The following is a 22,044-nucleotide window of genomic DNA, read 5'->3' on the forward strand; positions in this document are numbered from 1 at the left end:
TTTATTTTTATTTATTTTTTTTGGTCATTTTTTTCCGAACAGGAGACTCCTGTATATCCGGGGCGGCAGAGACAAATGCATTCCTTTCCACTATTCACAGCGATTTGAGAGCCACCGTTTTCGCAGAACACCGAACAGTTGTCAGGATCGAATCGCTTCAGATATTCGTACAAAGCACGTTCCATGTTTGCTCTTTTTTCGAATGATTTAAATATAGCCGATATGGGAGTCAGCTGCAATAAAAAGCATTAAAATGTTCAAAATTAATATATAGTAAACAATGGTGTCAGATATCTCAATAAGTTCAGCTTTAACGAAACGCAAAGACGAGTTACAAACTATCTAGATAAGCGCCCAAATTTAAAAAAAATAGGGATTAGGGATTAAACAAAAATGAAGCTGTGACTGTTAAAAAAGTGACTGTTAATTATCAATGATTGTTGCGTACAATATACGATTTAAACAAACAAAAAGCATGTGCTTTATAATCGATTACTGCCAAGTTATCTTTAACTGTGTCGACTCACGAATTGTGGTCATTAGTATTCGGCGATCCTCTCTTGACGTTCAATGTAACGTCCTTTGATGCAGCAATGAAAGTACCTTCAAAAAAATTATCCGTTTGCGACCATTGTTATCTGACATTACGACAATGTGATGCTTGCCTCCATGTTCACGGATAAATTCATTGATCGAACACTTCGAATAATCGGAATGAAGTTTAAATGCCAGCAAATCAAGGGTTGCCTCATACTTGAAACATTCCTCTTGCTCTGTCTCGTTTAAGCCTGTTAGTTTATTGCAATCATGTAAACATAATGTCGTAACTAGTTGATGTCATGCCAAGCCTTTATCTGAGTGCTGCAATTCGTACAAATCGTAGCTATAAATTTTCTCCCACTGTCCGCCTAACACACCGGATGAGTAGTAATGCGTACCGAAGTCATCAATAATTTGAGCGTAATGGACGTAGTCATAGTGATCTGGAAGCTCCAATTCCCGTTGTCGAAATGTGTGTGAAAGTATAAGATTTTCACGCACAGTCCTAAAAAAGGGTTAACCGGCATTTCGGCTTTGAATATTAACGTTTTCATTATTAGGTAACTTTCAAAGGAACAACACAAAGCTGTTACAAAGCACATCGAAAACCTAAAACAGGACATTGACCCAATACAAGGCCGTGACAATCACGTTCAATGTAATGCAGCACCGGACCCCTAATTTTTTTCTAGATAAAACTAAAGGCGCTTGAAGTTTCATTTGGCAAAAAGCACCATTGAGGGTAATGAGGCATGCAGAACCTGGCGCAAGCTTAGTTCCTGGCGACAGACACAAGAAATTGCCATAGGGTTAGCAATAAGACATTGTATAAGAGCATTGAACTCCATGTAGGCTATACCTGAACTCTGCAATTTGGATAAGATATTTTATTTTGAAGTATTTGAAACTTTTTTTGGTGCTTTGCTCTGCGATGCTGCGCTGTTCGGAGTCTGAGTTCATAGCAACATCAATGCTGATACTCAAAATTCCCTTAATTTCTATAGATACAAACAAAAAATGGCAAATAGCAAATATTGTAGCTTCACTTTCATACGAACTTGCTTTAAAGTCTTGTTTTTTTTGCTCCTGAAAACATGCTGTACATTGGAAAGTTACCTACAATTTGTTATCTATACGTGTAACGACCATCGTTTTGTTAAGTGTAACCAACCAATAAATATTGTTTGTTCCTATACGCAAGCACTTCAATTTTGTTTGCTGCACGTTAACAAGCGCGGTGATCTAAACGTTCACATTCATAGTTGTATCTGTGAGTAGAGTTCGTTGTGATCAGGATGTCCAAAGCAAGTTTACCTGAAATCTATAGAACTGAAGGTTGGCTGGTAGTCGTGCATTACTATTTCCGCTTGCAACTTCGATGCATCTTCCGTCGTAACGTAAGTTGTCAAGAATCATTCCGCTTTCTGCTGTGTTGACTATGTCAAATCTGAAATGTTGCTATTGTTTCAGAAAGCTTACATTTTAAGTCTCACATTAGTCAGTTTTTAGGGAGGGCTGTCGCCAATAAATATCCTAGAAAGAAAAATAATAATATTTCTCCTATGCATAACCTTTATTCGGTGTTGGTTATAGTTATACTGGCGCCCTAAAAATGGTTTTGCCTGAATAAGTAATAGCTCACGTCCGACAGAACTTCTTTTTAGACAGTGATTCATAGTAGAACAGTCAAATAGATTCAATCATATGATAGTTTTGTAAAGCAGCACTGATTTATTATATTTTGATTGCACAAAAATGCGGTCAAAGTTACCCTGCTCCGACTATGTCGCCGTCATTGATGCTGTTTAATTTTCGTGCACAAGGACTATTGACTGCATGAGCAGTTGAACTCATCGGATCTATCTGTACAATCATCGTCTCCGTTGCATATTAAGGCCTTTGGTATACATGTTAAATCTAAAAAAATTAGTTACCTTGTAAAGGTTTTTGTGAATCCTAACAGGAATTATAGGAATGAGGGGTTGCTCAATCAAAATTGGTTTCGTGAAACTACAATACCTCTATCTTTATTATGACGGGGGAAAAATAGTTTACTATAATGTTTACACATACAGTAAACCTCGTTCAATCCCCTAATTATTTTGCACCAAGATTTTTTTGATAATCCGTAAAAGTATGTTGTAAAACACTGATTACGGTATCTGAAAGACACTAATCGAGACGATAACAAGACAATTAACTGTCACGTTCTACACAATATTAATTGAATTAAGATGTTACAGTGCACGATGTAGCAAGTATATAGTAAGCTGTTCTGCTGTTAAATAAACATGTGTCTAAAACGAGATTCTATGGAATTTTTGTGTTTGCGATTTTCAGCCATTGAAGGTATGTGTTGGTTTTCATTTTTCATTCCCTGCTCCGAAAGCCTATTGTCGTAAGTTTTCCCTTTGGAGTAAAAGATTGATGTACATGCAAGTGTTCTGTTGTAGTCTGTTCACATTGCATTTAAATTCCCGATTTTCACAAAAGATTAAAGCGAATTTTAAAACCCCAACTGAATTTAAAGGAAAAATGAAGTATGTGACGTAGTATTTATTTGCTACTAATTTGTAGTGAGTTATAGAGGGTTGCATAACAACGCAAGTATTTACCGCCTTTGCACAAATGTTCATCAGTTTCACATTCGATTTTCGGGGCGATATATTCGGGCTGGCATGCTTTGATCTCGTCATCTTGTCCAGTACATGGTTCTCCGCCAAACATAGCTGGTCTTACTATCGTTCTCACTCGGCTCTGTTATTCAATCACATACATTAAGCCCAGTCGTTGAGAGAATATGAATTTAAATTTCTCAAAGTGACTGTAAAGTTTTGCCATAAATGGCACAAAAATGAGGATTTAGTCTTTACCTTGAAGTTTTGGCCGATGTTGGAACAATTTCCCCACAAACTCCACGGTCCCCACTGGCAGTCTATGGGACAAAGCAATATGTTGCAATTTCTTATCTCCTTCAAGTCGCTGGGACATATTTTTCCTCCGTATTTAGGAGTTCTTGTGATCTTTCGGGTGCGATTCTGTTTCCCTCCTGCGCATGTTTTTGTGCACTGTGACCATGGGGCCCAGTCTGAAACCTAAACACAGACAAAATACATTTGTATGTCACCCTGAATGAGTAACGTTAGTATCGCTTTCACATAAATTAACTTCTATACTTGGGTCTTGGTTTTCTCAAACAATTTAAATATGAATTGTGTATAAGCTGCAGACAGATGGCCACTGTTTCGACCTAAAAGGTCTTGTCAGTGCAGCTGGTGTGACTATCAATTTAAATTTAAATATGGCTGCAATAAAAACAAACTTTTTCCACTTACTGAACAATCAACGGGTTAAGGCTTGGATGGGCAACTGTCACAACAGCCAGCAAACAGAGACACAAACAATACAACATATCCTATCAATTACGGAATTAGCATATTTTTTGTTCAAGAACCAAGCGAAAGAACTTACAAAGAATCAAATAAAACCAAGTTTTCTGCAATTGTTTCAAAGAGGGAAGTTTGTAGGGCTATCCTGTTAACGTAGAATAGATACCGAAGAGCGCAAGAAATAGCGTTTAATTTTGCGAGAAATTCACACGAGTTATACAGTAATTATATACGCCACTAACTGAGTTTGCAAATGGCCACTTGCTAAAGTTTTCCCTGAAGAAACTTGATTAGCCCCTGCAATAATAAATGACTACCATCGCCAAAGTTTCTTAAAAAATACATTCTCATCTGTATGCTGACCTGGACTGATCTCTGCGCATTGATTGAACAATCGCCTTTTTCGTGTCACGTAGCGAAACTCTTGTTGCAGCGAAACCTATTTCTCGCCCTACTGAATGTTTCACCAACAACTGTGAAAGGTGAATAGTTAAAAGCAAATGACCGTGACCGTGAGTCTGACTGGAAAGTTTCTGCGTGAGACGGCAGGTAATGATTTTACAAACGCTATTTCGTGTCAAACTTTCAATAATTGACATGACTGTTACAAAGAAAAATTTAACTGGATTCGAATGAACATAAATTCTTCATTAATTCTAGGTTGGAAACCATTATTCTGAACCAAAGCTTCTGAAACTCTTTGTTCACGACACCTTTTAGTTGATCAAAATTTCACACGACACCTGAAGTTTGACAGTCACATATACTTGAAATATTTATTTATTCTTTAAATTTAATGAAATAACTGAAAAACGTCACGTATATGGCGACCCAAAATAAGTGTCTGGTGACGTGAGTGAAGGTGACGTGAGTGAATAGACACAAACACAGCTTCCACGAGAGCTGGAAAGAAGGGCGGCATATATCCAAACAATACATTTGGAAAAGATGCATTTGGGAAGACGAAATTATTCAACCATGAAATAATTACCGAGAAATTTAACTCAAACATCTTTTTATAAAATCAAAAACACTGCTTCCACACTAGTTTTAAATTAGCACCCACGCATTTCCGGTACAATACGATATCAAGTGCTCCTCTGTATGCGTTTCTTCATCACTGCAGAAATTTTAGCCAGTGTTTTCCATTTCAAAAGTTTAAACGTCGAGTTTTCAGAAAAGACGCACCCCAGTTTAAAAAACTTTGTATTTATAAATTCATAATTAAATATACTTTCAACTTAGTTTAAATATAAATGACTGCGGGCCACAAATGGGATAGTATAAATAAATGACTGCGGGCTCTGAATGGGATAGTATAACGTCATACGCCGCGCAACGCTACGTTTTTCTTAGCAGGGCAAAAACACAGCGTTTTCTGCTTTTTTGTTTCTGCCTATAATTGGAAATTTCAAAAAAATACAATGAAATAAAATCTTTGGTTGCCATAAAAAACCTAGGTCACCATTAAAAAACGAACTAAGTAACTGAAGTATTTCGACGAATTTTTTTTGTAAGGAGCTATTATTACCAACACTTGAGGAAATTGAATAAGTGCAATTCAACAAATAACATTTCCATTTCCATAAAGTTGCAAAGATAATAAAGATGAACTCATCAGTGAATACAACTACGTTTCAGCAAATTAGTTACGTAAGGTTCATAAACAACAAAGCACACTACTTCCTACAGCTAAAAGAAAATGTCTATCTGGACCCTCCTTTCGTTAGTATTTTTCGGAGCAGGAGATTCCTACATATCCGGGGCGACAGAGGCAAATGCATTCTTTGCCTCTATTTACAACTATTTGAGAGCCACCGTTTTCGCAGGACTCCAAACAGTTTTTAGGATCGAATCGCTTCAGATATTTGTACAAAGCACTTTCCATGTTTGCTCTTTTTTCGAATGACTCAAACACAGCAGAGATGGGAGTCAACTGCAGTAAAAAGTATTTTTCAGCCAACATGATAATATTATATTAGAAGTATTTACTACCACTTCAAGCAATTTCAGTGAAACTACCATAAAGCAAACCTGAGTACTGCGCTCCACATAGCACCCAAATTAAGAAAATATGGACCAAGCTATAGGTTTGACAAAATAACGGACGATATGTACAAAGTGGCTGTTAAATATTTAATGGTTGTTGCGTACAATACGATTCAAAACATACTAAAGCAACGTACCTTGTAATCGATTACAGCCAAGTTATCTTTAACTGTTTCAACCCACGAGTTATAGTCATGAGTGTTCGACGATCCTCCCTTCACATACTGTGTAAAATCCTTTGCAGCAGAAATGAAAGTACCTTAAAACAAATAGTCATTGTGACAAAGAATTTTAACAATAAAAAATATTTGACTGCTGACCATTTTTCTAAACAAAGATTTTGTGTAAAAATGGGTTATGTGGAAATAAAAACGGTTGGTTGATTCAAAGGAATACGCAGGCTATTGTGTACATTCATATTTACCTCCATTTTCACTGACAAATTTATTGCTCGAACACGTCGAAGGACTGATGTTGATAATTTTTATCCCGAGGACAGAAACGGCTGCGTCAAGCTTGAAACATTCTTTCTGTTCCGCTTCGCTCAGTCCTGTTAGTTTATTGCAATCATTTAAACATAATGTCGTGACTAGTTGATGTCATGTTAAGCCTTTACCCGAGTGTTGCAGTTCATTCGAATCGTAGCGATAAATAATCTCCCACTTTCCACCTAACACACCGGATGAGTAGTAATGCGTACCGAAGTCGTCAATAAATTGAGCGTAATGGACATAGTCATAGTGATCTGGAAGTTCCGCTACCCGTTTTCGAAATGCGCGTGAGAGTATAAGATTTTCACGCACAGTCCTGAAAGAACGCAATGTTGCACAATAGTAATGCCGACCAATAAACGTTCTAAACACAAACGACATAGCAAACATTTTCTAAATAAACATTTTCTAGATGAACTTGGAGAGGAAAATGAAACCAACTTTTACGAAATATTTTGTGCACCTTTAAGCAGCACCGTTTACAAATTGAGACGGAATAATTTCTACCAAAAGAAAAGACAAAGTGTCAACAGAGATAAAAACATTAGTTTCATACGTCCGTTGGTGTGAATCTACCTGAAACTTGCTACTTGAATAACATTTCCTATTTTGAAGTATGTCGAATTTCCTTTGGTGCTTTGTCTTACGATGGTGCGCTGTTCTTGAACAGAGCTCACGGCAACCGCAATACTCAGATCCAAGATGCTTTCGTCTAATGTTTATAATGAAATGGTCACTTAATGTTTGAGTATATACCAAAAACCCGCAAATTATTTGTGCAATTACAACTCTGACAAGTGCATGCAAAAGCCAACTACGAATAAAGCTGATGACCATTATGTTGTTCAAGGTGAGATTCGTATAAGAAAATCCTATTGCATAATTTTCAATACATACACGAAAATTCCACTTTAGGTTCAAAATTATTCCTAACTTCTTGCTTCGTTTCTTGAAAAAAATGCGCTTCACTTTGGTACGACCTCACTTTAAGGCCTTGGTTCACTTGACTCTGCATATTTACAGTAAATCATCAGAAGATAACTGATTGCAGAACGTGAAATGAATAATTTAAAACGCAGCAAAAAATTTATTTTCACTTTGAAAAAATTTGTCGGTCTAAAAGCTAATTTACCATTAAATAATTAGTGAGTTGGGTAAGTTTACTTGAAATCTATAAAATTGAAGGTTGGCTGGCAGTCGTAAGTTTCCATTTCCGCTCGCAACTTTGATACATCTTCCGTCGTAACGTAAATTGTCAAGAATCATCCCGTTTTCTTGTTCATCGACTATGTCAAATCTAAAATTTTGCAATTGTTATATGATAACCTGACACCAGGTTACATCTCGAATTATTTAAAATCGGGCAATTTGATGAAATAATTGTGATGAGAACATAATTTAATTTCAACTTATACACCTTGTCATCGAAAAGCAACATAGTTATTTTTAGGTCCAGGCTAATGATAACGCTATGTATACAGTTTCCAAAATAACGATATAATGCATATTTGCTTTTTTACGTGCTGTCAGGCCCTACCCTGCTCCGGCTATGTCGATGTTACTGATGTCATCTAATGTTTCTTGGCAAGGACTAACTACTGCATTACAGTTGAGCTCGTCGAAATTGTCCGCGCAATCATCATCCCCGTTGCATAATAGGTCCTTTCGTACACAGGTTAAGCCTGGAAACCCAATTTTTGTTACCTTTGTTTCGAAATGTGAAAAGTTTAAGCCAGTGGATTCTAACTTTAATGAACCGTGACGTACTATTCCCTGACAAAATATTATTACTATGTATACCCGCAACATATTGATCTTTTTAGAGGTTTTGTTTTGTGAGACGAGCTTGCTTGCGTAATTTGTTGTGCAACAACTAAAAGGTCACTCAGTTGGTTACGAATACAAAACTTGTCCTAAGTCTTTAATCAGACCTGCGATACCGCAACAACATTAAAACTTCACACAACTCGGGAACCTTTGAGTTGGGCATGATAAGATTGAACATCTGGGATCTTAAACTTACCGAGGACAAAATAAACTTTAGTGGCACCACAACCAAAACAGGTCTTTGGCGAAACCACAAATAAACAAAGGCCGTAACATGACGCTGTCAAAAAAACGTTCAAAAATTGGGAGTCAAAATTTGACAACGTGACTAAGGCATCTCGGTTCGGAATTGCGCTTTGACAAAGTAACCCTACTTCATGTGTATAAATAAAACTTTTTTTACATAATGTATTATAACAGATTCTTACATGTGTATGATTTCGTTTTTATATGGTGATGAACAAAACTATGCCAGGAAAAAATCCCGCCTTTTGACCTCTTTTAAACTATGTACAATATTGTCAAACTTTTTACCGTCTTTGCACAAAATTTCATTAGTTCCACATTGGATATTTGGAGCGACATGCGTGTGACAAGCTTCGAATTCACTATCTGATGCATCACATGGTTTTCCACCAAACATTGCCGGTCTTTCTATCGTTCTTACTCGGGTCTGCAATTAGAACATGTTGGGTAGAGTTGAAGTACCGTTATTGAATACCATGAGCAAATGGGTAGAAATAGGTAACAAAATTTGGCCCAAAACGTTTTACCTGTGGTGTTAGCGATCATTTAAGATATTTGTTTTATCGCAAAATCGATATCGAAACTGATGCATCGTAATGGACTTTACCTTAAAGTTTTGGCTGGTGTTGGGACAATTTCCCCACAAACTCCATGATCCCCACAGGCAGTCTATGGGACAGAGCATTGTGTTGCAATTTCTCGACTCCTTTAAGTTGCTAGGGCACATTTTTCCTTCATGTTCAGGATAGTTTGTGATGCTTCGGTTGCGATTCTGATCGCCTCTGGAACATGTTTTTGTGCACTGTGACCATTGGGTCCACTCTGAAACCTAACACAGACAAACAAAAACATCTAAATGGCACGCTTTTTAAAGGGTTGCACAAGTATTGTCAAACTGGCACAAACTTCTCGGTCCACTAGGTGGTTCGAACATTTCAAAGTAAAACTTTTGTACTCACCGAACAATCAACAGGATTAGGGCGACAACTGTAGCAACAGTCAGCAAACAAAAACACCAAAACGAGCAATGCTGTCGCTGGATGATATATCATAATTTATAGCTTCTATATGTTAAGGCCGTAATGGAGCCGTAGATGTACATAACAAAGAAGAAATAAAAAATATACTTTTTTTAAGTTCAAAACAGTTCTGAAGGTGTAATTTAAGATGATTCTTATGACGTACTATTTTTTTCATTTAAAATATAATTTATATATGCACCTTCGTATAATACAATACCATCACGATTTGAACACTGTCTACAAATTAAGTCTCTCACACACTGAACTGTTGTTTTTATGCTGGCCTGTTTCGGCATTCGTCCTGCGAAACTCACCAGCAGGTTTCGATATGCGATCCATCTGAAATGTAAACTACGCCGTTTTGTTTTGCCAAAGGTATCAGATTCGGCTATAGGACACATAGTCGTACCCGTAGGTTCAATACAAGACGGGCTGACATCAACTTTCAAAATCTTTGTTTGGCATTTTTCGGTTGTCGGTCCGCTCGCTTGAACCGTCCAGGAGGCCCAAGACATTTTTGTTAGCCCGCGGTTGGAACTCAATGACAAACAAATGTCACCTTGTCCCACGAAGGTAATGTCAAGAAACCAACATTTCAATTTGCATTGCACAGCATCACTTAATTAGGCTTAAATGAACATTCCCCGTGCACAGGTCTTGCAAAAAGATGCATTTTTTTTACCAAAACGGGTTTTGAACCCAAAATAACTTTCTTGGTATATGCAAACACTTGACCGATGTTGCCAATGGCATCTGTGCGCTGGCCTGGTCCGTTCTCTGGGGTCTGAGCAGCTGATGGACAATCGTCTACTTTCTGTCAAGCTGTAAAACTTATCGAAACCGCACTATCGAAAGACGGGTATATGCTACAACGATTCACTTCAATAGCTTTTATTGCCCGAAACTTGTTTCAACTTTGTGTTAATTTACAAATAACTAATCAAATTGGTGTGGTTTGCTTTTGAAGCCACTCATACGTTTCCATGTAGCCCGCAGTTTTCAAACGATCGCCAACCACTTTCAAACAGTCCTTGTGATAGTTGTTGACCCATTCAATCTTAGAAAAGCAAAAAGTATCAACTATACTAATGCACAATTTTTAATTCAAAATCTTACCTGTTCAGCTTCCAGCATGGATTTGATAATCATGTTTTTTTGAATTGGTATAAATGAGAGCACTTCAAATTTTAAAAACTTCTTTTCTTCCTTTTGGTACTAAATCATGGGAACCATGTCAACAAAAACAAAACTACAACAAAGAAAACCCACAACCTTGGTTATAGCCTCCACAGCTAAAAGTGTGTTTTCAGTTCTTATTCCAAATTTGCCTTTTTCATAGTATCCTGGTTCTAATAACATCGAAATGAGAACGTAATTTTGTTATTTTGGTGGAAAAAAAACATTTTGCATATCTGCACATACCATCTGTAAAAAGCATTCCCGCAACTATTGGCTTATCTTGAGCATCTGCTATGACAGCCTTTTCGGTTGATATCAATATACCAGGAGGGCCTAGAACAAAATTTCTATCAGCAAAATTAGGAAACAGTAGAACTGCAATATTTCCACAAGGTTTATCAATCATGCATACATATAATAGCACCTTTGTTATCACAATACCTTCAATTGATTGAAAAAAACCAATGCCATGTCCAATGATTGTATCAAAGTCTAGGCCCTTTTTCCACAATGGCATTTTGGCAAGTGCTGATAGCCAGTAACATCTTGTGTCTTCAGGAAAATGTGCCATTGCTAGGTCGATGTGTGCCTATAGGTCACACTATCTACTTAACAAACAGGAAAAGCAAGAAAGTAAGACTCAACAAATACCTTTAGCACCAAGGTAAAAGTTTCTTTTTCAAACAGTGTCGGTGTTCCGAAGTGCACAGTTCTGCAACTGTCTGTACTTCCTTGATCCCTATTGGTTCGAGAAAAAAATGTAAGTTCAGTTAAGGTTTCTTAACTGAATGTTTTGCATTTACCAATAATTTATATTTGTTATGATGAAAGCTTAGACCAAAACCAACCTGAAAAATGCACCGGAGTCGATCATATAAATTTCATCACTTTTAACAGCTACATCATGTTCTGGGTCATTACTGTTGCACAACATAAAGAATTACATCAAAACCAAAAAAGAGAAAATGGAAAACTTACCAATAAAGTAGTATGGAAGTGTTGGCACCAGCACATGACATCATTTCAAACCCAATGTTCACAAAACCAACTTCATCCTTACGAAACTCATTCAGTTTGTCCCCAGCAGAGCATTCTGTTATATTACCAGCATGTACCTAGCAAGGTCACAGTTGCATTAACCATTTCAAAATGCTTGGAACTTTCATTACATTTAACTCAAGCCAATGAAGAAAGCGACAGAATGCAACTGCATCTCGGTTATTTGCTTCTTTAATGCCATTAATTTCAGTTTGGGTTTTACAACATTTCAGCACAGCTACTGGGGTGCTTGATACAATTGTTTTTGTCGTCTGAAAAAAATTCATAAGGTTATTGCTATGGTAACCATTTATTTAATTTCAATTTATTTGCCTCTTTGATGCAAGACATAATTGCATAGGTGCAGGTTTGGCTCAACCAAGTAATGCCTGTATTGCAGTATGTTTCCAAAAATTTCCACACATCAGAGTATTCATGGATTGAAATATTAAATGTGTCTAAGTACTTTTTAACAGGTCCTGTGAGCTTGGTTTCTTCGACAAATAAGCTAAAAAATAGTTTAAATAGTACACACATAGTCTTATGCTTGTTTAAATTATTCTTACTGGGCACTATCAATTCCAACAACTGCATAAGCAAAGAATAAAGGACTAAATGGCAAATCAGAACCAGTCAAATTCAAAAGCCCTAGAAAAAAAAATGTTAACTGCATTATTTTGATTAAACTACAACAAAATGCTTACAAGCAACTTCATCCAGCGCCGTAAGGACCAGCCAGTCAGCACCTCGTTTGGTCATTTCCTTTCTCACATTGCTTATTTTCTTGAAACACTCATGCTCAACTCTTAATGGAGAAATCATGTCTATGGTGCAGCTAACAAAATTTGGTCTACCTTTCCAAATCTGCACAAAGGGAACACATTTTTGCACCTGCTTCAACAAAACTTATTTGGAAAAAAAACTGCAATAAATTATTGACATTGCATTTATATTTTGACAATTCTTTTCACACAAAACAAACTCCTTTTTGTGAATTTCAAATTACTTATGACTGACAAAGTTGTGTCATATTACAGCAGCAACAGAAATTTCTTTGGAACACCGACAGATTTGGTGTAAAATTAAGTCAAAGATTGCACATATATTGAATCATAAATAGGGGAATTGAATTTTTTTATTCCATGCAACATGCAATAATACTATGCAGGTTAATTTGAAAACGTTGTAAAAGCCAAATGCACACTTCAGATACCAATGGACATGCCACACCTTGTCAACCAAACCTTCACATTGAGAAATAAGCTTATGGCCCTTCTTTTGTAAAGCATTATCAACCGAAATCCACAAATCTAAACCAAGTATGTTTATTTTTGCTAAACCTAATAAAGACCCATTCAAAAACTGTAGTTAGAAGTTTCTAAATGTACAAAAAAGAGGTTGTATGATGAAAGCAAACACATTCAACTACCCATCACAACCCAAATGAACTAGCGAGCCCACTACCTGCTCTTAAAAGTCCTGGATTTGCAGAAACATTGGATTTCTCAGAAAGTACAGAGCAAATCCAGCTTTCCATTGTGGGTGTACCATTTAGCCCCTCTTTCATCAAAGTCCAGTTATCATCTAGTTGAAGCTCTGCCTACATTTATGAAAAAGGTAATTACTTTATAGGACCTATATGGGTCTTAAATTGGAGAAATCCTGTTTTCAAGGCCCTCTGCTCTAATGCATCTGGCGACTGTTCCGCTTGTTTCCCAATGACTGTTGATGGGTCTTGTGACTTACATAGGGACCTAATATTCTTCAAAGTTGGATGAGAGTGTACAGAGCAAAGACTTCTTGAGCCTCCTGTAAGATCTTATGACCAACAGGGGGGTATAAACAGCGCTAGGGGGATGCTTCGGCCAATTTGATGCCATTTCATAGAGAAGAGAGTTCATTCAAAAATGCAAATGAGTGGGCAGTTAAACGAATTATTTTCTGCAAAATCCAATCCCATTTTTTGTTGCTTTTTTACCAAAATATTGACTAACCAGGGGGGCAAAAGCCCCCAGGGGGTGGCTAAACCATTTTTTCAGAGACTAATTTTGATCAAAATTTGTTGATCTGGAATGGACCTTTCATACAATCTTGAATGATTGGCTACAAAAACAATTTATTTTTCCACAAATACAGCATGAATTTTGTGCTCCATTTTCACCATAATTTTCAGGAGCACCTATCACCAAGTATCTACCTGATTGAAATAGCCCAAACACCCTAAAATTCGCCATAACAACAGCACAAGCATGTACACTCATTCAACCAAAAAAATTACCCCTATGCATCACTGGTTTGCTCTGTGACGTGCCCTTTCCATTGTGAGAGAGGGCTACATGGTGGGCATTTACCAACGAAACTTATTTTCATAGAAATACCAATATGCGTACAAAGGTGGACTATAAAAAGTATGGTATTAAAATTTTGCCTGATAATGCCACTTCTTTCCAGTCCATAAGGCAGCACTCTGTTTCGTTACTACAGCAATGGCTGAGGGTCCAGTGAAGCCAGAAATATATTTAACTCTTCTTTCTGCATCAACAGGTTCTCCAGTCTGTGATGCAAAAGACTTGTATAAAAGTGCAAGTAAAGTATACCCAATGTTCAAATTGCCAGCACTTGATGAGCATCAGTGGATGGAATAATGATGGCATGGATTTCCTGTTGTCCTGAAGACATCACTTCACGTAGCTGCTTCAGCTGCATACTTGAATTGCCCTTTTTCATCATAGTGAGGTTGATACTTATACAAATTACGTGAGTTTGTGTCTGTTTATTTCAAAATATAAGATGAAACTTATTCATGCAGTGGCTTTTGTTAAAATAGTTTAAAAAACTACTTCATAATTGTTATAATTTCAAAAGTCCATAAACTCCCAAAACGTGCAGACGATCAACCATGAATGTTATTGCCAACAGTTGTCAAGTAACAATGAACAGAAGTCACTATCTAATACATGATCATATAATTATTTCACACAAACTTTCTGGCTGATCTACTAAATAATATAAACAACAACAAAACAGTTAAGGAGAGCAAAATTACACTATCATTGATTTGCAACAGTGTCCACGTAGCAGACAACACAAGAAGGAATTACTAAACCATTTTATACTAAATATATAATGATCAAACTTTGTCTTGCACTAAGCACTAAAAAACAATTTTTGTTACAAAAAAAACTTATTCCAGCTTGTTGAATTGTGCTTTGAGTGCAGTGGGTGGGTCCAAAGATTAAAATGTGTTGTTGACTTAAATGCCATTGCGCAAAGTAATTGTTTGCCAAACCACTGTGAAAAAACTATTTGCGCTGTACGTTTTGTATGTTATTTAATCTATATAACAATTATAAACACAGCACACAGTAACATCTACATTCAAAATAACAAGTGCATGACCAAAAAGTCTTTGCCGTGTTTTGTTGAGGTTTTTGAACTACATTGTTAACTTCGTTGGTACTCGTGGTTTATTGCAAGCTCTCCTGCAAAGATAGATTTGCAGAACATTTCACAAAGGTAAGCCAACTGTTTTTATTGTTTGCCACTGCTACGACATTAAAAAAAACAGGAAAGCACCTTCTGGGAAATCACCACAAACAAACCTGCGTGGCGTTGATTTTGATGAACACTCCACATCGTGTTTATTTCAAAATATGAAACCTTTTAATATGATTGTTTTAGGAAAGGTATATGACACACACACGGTAAAACTATGTCCCACCTTTTTGCCTGGGGCCATTTAATCGAGACAAATTGTACACGTGGAGCTTCTTTTTTAACATGGACGCATAAAAAAATATTGCCTGGGGCGTGTTCCTTGAGCAACATTTATAGAAGTCGTTTACTGTCTCTGCGTTTGAGCATGTCATCATCTTTGATAGGTACTGGATTGAAATTAATAGTTGTATGACTTTGTGCAGTTTGAAAAATACAAGTAGGCTATTTGTTTTCAGTTGAAACTAGCCTTTTTGAAATGTTCACAATTCTTTAGTTTGCATGCATAAAATGATTTATTGTTTAGACGAAACTAGGTAATATGCTGCGTTTTGTGTGCGTTTCATTGTTACTACTGTTTTCTGTGGCTGAATCGCACAAAAGGTATTTGCTTTATGACTGCAATCCTGGAGAAGGTTTCAACTTGAGAAGAGATGTCTACATGCGAATTGCAAATTTGGTAAAGTTGCTGAGGAATGACGAACAATGCAAGGATAGTGAGTGGGTGTTGGTTCTTCCACCATGGGGTAGAATCGGCTATCACTGGAAAGAGCGGGATATGGAGCAGAGCAAAATAGCTTGGTCAAAGTTTTTTGATGTGCCAAGTCTCGCCAAGCATGTTCCAGTCATGGAGTTTGAGGATTATGTCGAAGAAATGGGTGAAGCCAAAGTTGATGAAGTGTGGTATTTGCAAAATTATGCTGAAGGATGGTCATCTGGAACTTGGGAGGACAAAATGCATGAAAGACCATGCATCGACCCACCTGTTTATGAATCAGAAGAAAATTCTGATAAGATTAGAGGTTGGTTCTGGGGTTATGAAGAAACCTATGCAAAAAAATTTAAGTGTGTTTCAGTGCAGGGTCAGTCAAAAATCTTGGTAAAACCCCTGTGTGGGGGAAATACAACAGCTCAATCTATAATGTTGGACCGTGGAGAAAATATTTTGCATGATATGTTTGGTGGAAAAGACTATTGGGACTGTAGAAGAAGCATGCGATTCTCTGATGAGCTGACAAATGAGGCAAATAACTTCAGAAATTCATATTTAGACTCAACAGATGAAAGTGATAAGACAGTAATGCCAGATGATTGGACATCTCACAAATGTTCTGAGGAAGCCCTGGGTGGTCCATACATTGCTGCCCACCTGCGCCGAAAAGATTTTTTGTATGCTAGGAAAGAGTATGTTCCCGCCATTGAAACAATTGCAAAAGCTCTCAAAGAAAAGATGAAAGAATATAAAGTCAACAAGGTGTTCATTGCATCTGACGGAACTAAAGAAGAAATGAAAGAGTTAAAATCTTTTCTGCCAGAGATGGTTATGTATAAACCAACCAAGGAGCAGCTTAAAAAATTTAAAATGGGTGGTGTAGCTATTATTGACCAAATAATCTGCTCACATGCCCGCTACTTCACAGGAACCAAAGAATCCACTTTTTCATTTAGAATTCAGGAAGAACGGGAAATTATGTGCTTTTCCAAAGACACCACTTTTAATAGAATCTGTTCTGATGAGGAGCCTATGGAATGTGAGCAACCCACTAAGTGGAAAATTGTATGGAACAGTGACAGTGAACTGTGGCAATAATTTATTCACATTTTTAAACTGTAGATTGTTTATGCAACTTTTGAGATGAGAATGTTTACACAAGTGTATCAGCTAAAGTAAGAACTGTTTGCCTTTTGCATGAATTTTGTGAGTGATTTATTATGCAGTATCTTTTGCCAACATAAATATGTATTATGAGTTTACCTGGAATGTATTACAAAGCTAATCAAATGCAAGAAGTCACAAATTGATAAAATATTACTCTTACCTATTGCAATGTGTTGCAGCGATTCAATGAGTTTGACCTACTATAGTATAAAACGCATTTCTTTTACCCCTACATTACACCACAACCATTACGTAAGAGTTGTTATAACATTGGCTGTATCCATGTACAAACCATGGCAAAACAGCGTTTTGTTGAACTGTACATTGGAAGAGAATCGACAGTCTTTTGTTTTGAAGCCTGTGTTAAGCATAAAACGTTTTTGTTTGCTGTGAAAATATTTATTTTATTTTAACTTCTTGAAATGTGATTAAGCCCGTTCACAATTAAAGCGAATTCGATCAACCTCTCCTTACGTTTCTTGCGCTTAATCCGTTCGAAGGAGGCGTGTTGAATTTGCTTTCAGTCAACTTCGAAAACAAACGAACGAAAGGGGTTTTAGGTGTGCAGTTTGGCTAAGTTTGTCACATATTGCAAAAGATAAATGATAAACAGAAAGCGAATCGGATTAGCCGGAAGTAGGCCCAAAACGAATTGAAACATACACATCTAATCCATAATTCTTATGTGTTGACATGTGAGACTTGGTTGTTTTTATTGACTGAAAAACGTAGTAAAATATACAAGCATGCAATGTGGACGGTCTACACCTAAAACAACTATAAAACCAATGTCAAGCACTTATCTTTTAATGTTTATCATTTATCTAACAAATTTAACAAAACCGCGCACCTTAAACTCTTCGTATATACGCCTGTTCTCCACAAAGAGATTGAAAACGAAGCGCGTTGAATACATCTCCTTCAAACGGATTGGGTGCTCGCTGGCGCTCCTCTTGCACAAAAACCGGGAACAACGATTGAGTGAAGCGCATTTGAATTCGCTTTAATTGTTTGTGTAAACGGGCCGACTGTAATGGATTCCCAGCACTCTTTTTTTTGTTCCTGTATTGTCTCCGATTCCATCGATAACGACATAACAACCCAAGGGAAAATCGCATATTTTACCACTTTTTTCAGCAAAAAAAATAACCAAACCACACACACATAATACCCGCGAGTTTTCGATTTGATTGGGGTGTTTCAATTGCCTCAATTCCGGTCCCACATGTAAATGCGCCCCCTCCATTCCTTGAAAAAATCCAATTCTAAAACAGCATCTATTTTGATATCATTCACTACATCCAGATTTTAAATGCCTGGTTTAGTGGATGACGGTTTGACAATGCACATCACAGGACGGCTGCACAGCCGAATACCTTCGGTGCTTCTATATTCACACTTACAAGACACCAAGTCCAAGATAGTGCAAAACAAATCAACTATATCATAAGTCACGACTACATTAACACAATGACCATTATTGCGTCACAGTTACCATTGTGACTAAATTGACATTAAGCTCTCGTAGTCGCGTTTTACCTTTTTCCGAAAACGTTTCTGTACACCGACATACAAAACATGAATAGATCGCTGTTTGGCCGCTAGACAGGTATTCTGAAAACTTATGCACCCCCTTGCCAAACCTCCACGCCTTCCTAGTCAGTTTGAGTATTTAATAGAAGTCTGCAATTTAATAAAAGTCGCAATGAACCTTAGTCACGATGCACATGATGAAGCAAAGCTTTTTTGTAAAAAACAAGGCTTCTTTTAATTTCTATGTTTCTTACCCCAAGTGGTTAGTCGGCCATGACCAACCAATGCAAATTGCAATTTTGTTTTGAAGGGTCAGGTGTAGGACGGAGCAATGTGGATGCCATTGTACACAGACTAAACTATTTTCGTTACAAATAAATCGCATGAAGCGCATTTTACCGTGAAGACAATGTATTCAAAATACTTAAACTTGGTTCATGGTTTAAATTTGTTTGAGAATCTGTTTTTTGAGTGTTGCTTATGTAGGCTACATCTTGACTTTTTGCTAATTACGAGTGTGCAAAATGCCCTTTAAATTTTATTATACAGGATTGTTTAAACAGTTTTTACCAGTATTAACAATTCTGTAAATGGAAATATAAAAACATTGTATGATCTGTTAGCACACCAGTAATTATGGCTTTGTCCAAAGCTAATCAATTTACCAAGCTTTTTGTACCAGGATCTTTAAAGACACCCCAACTCTTATTAAAAACAACAAGATCACCAGTTAAATGTACGTTGAACATTTTTTTGTCCTAAGTCTTATCCTCCAATACCAAAATATGTAATTTTGACCCAACTTACATTTTCTTGCAGTATGCCTTCGTTTGGGAGGTGGTGCACCTCGAATGCTAAGAACTAGAACACTTAGCAATGGAATGGAAAATATTCGCATGATTGTAAGAGTGGCAACAACTTCCTAATTTTGATTTTTTTGTTATTATCACAAGAACTTTTTTGCAGTTACGATATTGGTTATACGGGGTAATACCTGCAAGTTTGTTAGTGGCATATACAAAACTGTTCATTGGTGATGCAGTACTTCATGACTATGATCCTGATGTTTACGAGCCTGAAGAGTATGAATATCACAAGGTATTAACTTTTTCTCACCAACATGCATTCTGACTTTAATTTGAAACTTCTGGTAGTTTCATAACATTGACTTCTTGTCTCACTTACATGCATTATTGAATTCTTTTTATTCTAGTATCCAATTCAGAGATGGCTTTCCAAATGGATTGTTGAAGACCCCAGAGTTACCTACTACAAATATATACAAAAGCTTGAAGTGCAAATGGGATTCAGCAGACAGGCGTATGGCTGCCTCTTGCATCGATTACATGTTAGCCTTAACAAATGTTTTATTCTACAGACGTTTTACGGCACAGGTTTTTCAACTGCAGGCATTGGAACGCACTGGAATGATTGCCTTTTTTTCTACTCCTTTGGTTGATAGAGATACCAGGGATAGACTTGATACTTGGGCAAAAGAACATGGATATGAAGAAAAGCCTTATTCTGACCGATAATTTTTCCCAATGTGATTTTTGGTTAAAAATAAAGTTTCCCCTAACTCTTCTATTGTTATGAATACAGGAACAGAAGTGTTAAGGCAAAGTTGTTTTACTATGTTTTTCATGTTTAAAAATATATATACTCTAATCACAGCTTTGTTTGCACAGTGTAAACATAAAATCAAAAACAAGGCACATTAAAACTAGAAGTCATCATTTTCTTCTATGTACAAAACTGTTCTATTTTGAATTTGCAATTCCTGCAAGGTTTTGTCAAGCTCTGATATAAGCTTTTTGGGAATGGTGTCCATGCGGAATACATTGCACTGTGATATAGGCACTATTGGATACTGGGTGTGAACATAAACCAGAATTCCCTGCAGTTTGGTATTGGGTAGAAATTTCCTCTCCTTTCGTGTACCATCAGGTAACTTCAGTGCAATTAACAAGCTGTCTTCATTTGGGCCAGGTTCCCTTGGTACTTGAGGTTTTGTTGGCGGCCTTGCTGTTTTACTAGATGCAAACACAGACTTTGTTTCAAAGACCTTGGTCCTCTTTCGGTCTAATTCATGGCTTTTGGCAACTTTTCTTTTCTGACTGTTGTTTGGGGGTGTTTGATTTTGCTGGCGCAGATGCTGGAGGGCAAAACTGTCCAAAATCATCTGCTGAGCTTTTTCTGTGAGTAACTCAACCTCATTTTCTGCTGTGACTTCAGAAAAGTGATTACTGCTGATAGTGGATGGTCCAGAATAGGAAGTCATGGGTGGAGAAGAAATTGCAGGAAGGATGTGGTATTTTGATAGTGATGAGGTTGGTCGATCTATTTCGGGAAAGTAAACCTCCGGACAAACATCAGCTCTGTTTGATGAACCTACCAAAAATTTTAGCATGTTAGCTTTCAGTATCACCAGTCCATGGAATTGGAAAAACTTACTCCTAAATTTATTTTAAAGAAATTTGGAAGAGAAAAAAATATGGCTCTCAACCTTTTAGTACTTGCAAAGCGGCAAAATTTCAAACCCCTTTTCCGACTCTGTCCAATTTTGCAAAAACAATTCACACTGAGTTAGCTTAAAGTACATGAATTGTATATTATTTGTACAACGTAGAGCAAAGCAACACCAACAGACAGTTATTCAGCATTTGCAATGAATAAGCACTTTTTTTAAACAAAAAAAAAGAATTGAACCTACCATTTTCTGATATACCAGATGAACTTTTTGATGTAGATTTTCTGCTATTGTCACCTTTGCCAGACTGTTTACTAGAACCAGGTGAAGATCTTGTTCCCAATGATGCAGCTGTGGCAGAATGTTGATATGCTCTACTTGTTGAGCCAGGGCCAGTTGACTGTGCTTGTGACCCACTTCTTGAAAACCTATACATGCAGTAGAAGTGTGTACATGTATTACAGACAACCATGGGTGGGATTCAGCCAGTTCGTGTTTACTTGGAATTATAACGCCCTTACCCAAACCAGTTGTTAATAAGTACATGTACAGGCAATATAATGATGCATTACGCATTTTTAGACAGGGTTTGAAACTTAAGAAAATAGTTACCACTTGCAACCCAAACACCAATCTTTGGTCCCACCACTGCAGACAATTAATTCTAAGATTTTAATCGAAACATTGCCAGAATGCAAGTTTGATAAATAAATAATAGCATTTTGTGCTGTTTTGAAACAATTACTTACACAGAGGTTGTAGCTGTGTTGTTTTTTCTATTATCTCTTTCTACCACAGGATGTGATGTCCTGGAATGGCCTTTGGCAGATTTTGGCCTCGCAGGTTTGTGCATAATTATTAAACCCTATGCCAACCAAATCTAAAA

General features: G+C 36.9%; 5 protein-coding genes and 1 pseudogene across 6 annotated transcripts; 2 read left to right on the top strand and 4 right to left on the bottom strand.

The window, feature by feature from the left end:
- Nucleotides 1-11: 11 nt before the first annotated feature.
- LOC145902784 (complement component C6-like) lies at nt 12-4,941 on the bottom strand (annotated as a pseudogene). The gene is made up of 10 exons (XR_014402626.1): nt 4,921-4,941; nt 3,414-3,635; nt 3,156-3,297; nt 2,312-2,372; nt 1,843-1,987; nt 1,400-1,656; nt 939-1,045; nt 666-788; nt 482-603; nt 12-233 (listed from the first exon to the last, which is right to left on the bottom strand). The product of XR_014402626.1 is annotated as a complement component C6-like (transcript).
- Nucleotides 4,700-9,657, bottom strand: LOC145903605 (complement component C6-like). Its single transcript, XM_082991698.1, has 11 exons — nt 9,502-9,657; nt 9,150-9,371; nt 8,831-8,969; nt 8,007-8,151; nt 7,634-7,766; nt 7,367-7,478; nt 7,046-7,181; nt 6,595-6,785; nt 6,403-6,528; nt 6,116-6,237; nt 4,700-5,865 (listed from the first exon to the last, which is right to left on the bottom strand). The coding sequence occupies exons 1-11, from the start codon at nt 9,592-9,594 to the stop codon at nt 5,656-5,658; spliced, it is 1,629 nt and encodes a 542-aa protein (XP_082847824.1). The 5' UTR covers nt 9,595-9,657; the 3' UTR covers nt 4,700-5,655.
- Nucleotides 9,658-10,448: 791 nt separating this feature from the next.
- LOC145902525 (xaa-Pro aminopeptidase 1-like) lies at nt 10,449-15,285 on the bottom strand. Its single transcript, XM_082990534.1, has 16 exons — nt 14,401-15,285; nt 14,210-14,335; nt 13,246-13,381; nt 13,012-13,091; nt 12,486-12,645; nt 12,348-12,429; nt 12,115-12,289; nt 11,913-12,053; nt 11,722-11,858; nt 11,592-11,663; nt 11,395-11,482; nt 11,185-11,332; nt 10,987-11,076; nt 10,837-10,913; nt 10,681-10,779; nt 10,449-10,621 (listed from the first exon to the last, which is right to left on the bottom strand). The coding sequence occupies exons 1-16, from the start codon at nt 14,509-14,511 to the stop codon at nt 10,505-10,507; spliced, it is 1,839 nt and encodes a 612-aa protein (XP_082846660.1). The 5' UTR covers nt 14,512-15,285; the 3' UTR covers nt 10,449-10,504.
- Nucleotides 15,286-15,806: 521 nt separating this feature from the next.
- On the top strand, nt 15,807-17,612 carry LOC145902429 (GDP-fucose protein O-fucosyltransferase 2-like). Its single transcript, XM_082990386.1, has one exon. The coding sequence runs from the start codon at nt 15,818-15,820 to the stop codon at nt 17,084-17,086; it is 1,269 nt and encodes a 422-aa protein (XP_082846512.1). The 5' UTR covers nt 15,807-15,817; the 3' UTR covers nt 17,087-17,612.
- Nucleotides 17,613-19,217: 1,605 nt separating this feature from the next.
- LOC145904103 (NADH dehydrogenase [ubiquinone] 1 beta subcomplex subunit 5, mitochondrial-like) lies at nt 19,218-20,272 on the top strand. The gene is made up of 5 exons (XM_082992345.1): nt 19,218-19,424; nt 19,508-19,590; nt 19,655-19,786; nt 19,902-20,008; nt 20,067-20,272. Exons 1-5 carry the CDS (start codon nt 19,325-19,327, stop codon nt 20,221-20,223), a joined length of 579 nt encoding a protein of 192 aa, XP_082848471.1. The 5' UTR covers nt 19,218-19,324; the 3' UTR covers nt 20,224-20,272.
- A 37-nt stretch (nt 20,273-20,309) lies between these two features.
- On the bottom strand, nt 20,310-22,040 carry LOC145904101 (UBX domain-containing protein 10-like). Its single transcript, XM_082992343.1, has 3 exons — nt 21,908-22,040; nt 21,402-21,586; nt 20,310-21,079 (listed from the first exon to the last, which is right to left on the bottom strand). The coding sequence occupies exons 1-3, from the start codon at nt 22,009-22,011 to the stop codon at nt 20,412-20,414; spliced, it is 957 nt and encodes a 318-aa protein (XP_082848469.1). The 5' UTR covers nt 22,012-22,040; the 3' UTR covers nt 20,310-20,411.
- Between the last annotated feature and the right edge of the window lie 4 nt (nt 22,041-22,044).

Source organism: Ascidia mentula, chromosome 5, assembly GCF_947561715.1.
Source record: "Ascidia mentula chromosome 5, kaAscMent1.1, whole genome shotgun sequence".
Lineage (NCBI taxonomy): Eukaryota > Metazoa > Chordata > Ascidiacea > Phlebobranchia > Ascidiidae > Ascidia > Ascidia mentula.

Bases quoted from the DNA above. Each gene is read 5' to 3' on its own strand.
- LOC145904103 (XM_082992345.1), top strand. From the start codon at position 19,325: ATGGCTTTGTCCAAAGCTAATCAATTTACCAAGCTTTTTGTACCAGGA. The intron at 19,787-19,901 runs GTATTAACTTTT...TTTTTATTCTAG, and splicing joins AAGAGTATGAATATCACAAG to TATCCAATTCAGAGATGGCT. The intron at 20,009-20,066 runs GTATGGCTGCCT...TTTATTCTACAG, and splicing joins ATGGGATTCAGCAGACAGGC to ACGTTTTACGGCACAGGTTT.
- LOC145902525 (XM_082990534.1), bottom strand. From the start codon at position 14,511: ATGATGAAAAAGGGCAATTCAAGTATGCAGCTGAAGCAGCTACGTGAA. The intron at 13,092-13,245 runs GTAGTGGGCTCG...TACTTGGTTTAG, and splicing joins TCCAGGACTTTTAAGAGCAG to ATTTGTGGATTTCGGTTGAT. The intron at 12,290-12,347 runs GTAAGAATAATT...ACTATTTTTTAG, and splicing joins GTTGGAATTGATAGTGCCCA to CTTATTTGTCGAAGAAACCA.
- LOC145903605 (XM_082991698.1), bottom strand. From the start codon at position 9,594: ATGATATATCATCCAGCGACAGCATTGCTCGTTTTGGTGTTTTTGTTT. The intron at 6,786-7,045 runs GTAGATTCACAC...GCGTTCTTTCAG, and splicing joins ATTCAAGTAGCAAGTTTCAG to GACTGTGCGTGAAAATCTTA. The intron at 5,866-6,115 runs GTACGTTGCTTT...TTTTTACTGCAG, and splicing joins TGGCTGTAATCGATTACAAG to TTGACTCCCATCTCTGCTGT.
- LOC145902429 (XM_082990386.1), top strand. From the start codon at position 15,818: ATGCTGCGTTTTGTGTGCGTTTCATTGTTACTACTGTTTTCTGTGGCT.
- LOC145904101 (XM_082992343.1), bottom strand. From the start codon at position 22,011: ATGCACAAACCTGCGAGGCCAAAATCTGCCAAAGGCCATTCCAGGACA. The intron at 21,587-21,907 runs GTAAGTAATTGT...CTGCATGTATAG, and splicing joins AACACAGCTACAACCTCTGT to GTTTTCAAGAAGTGGGTCAC. The intron at 21,080-21,401 runs GTAGGTTCAATT...AATTTTTGGTAG, and splicing joins ATCTGGTATATCAGAAAATG to GTTCATCAAACAGAGCTGAT.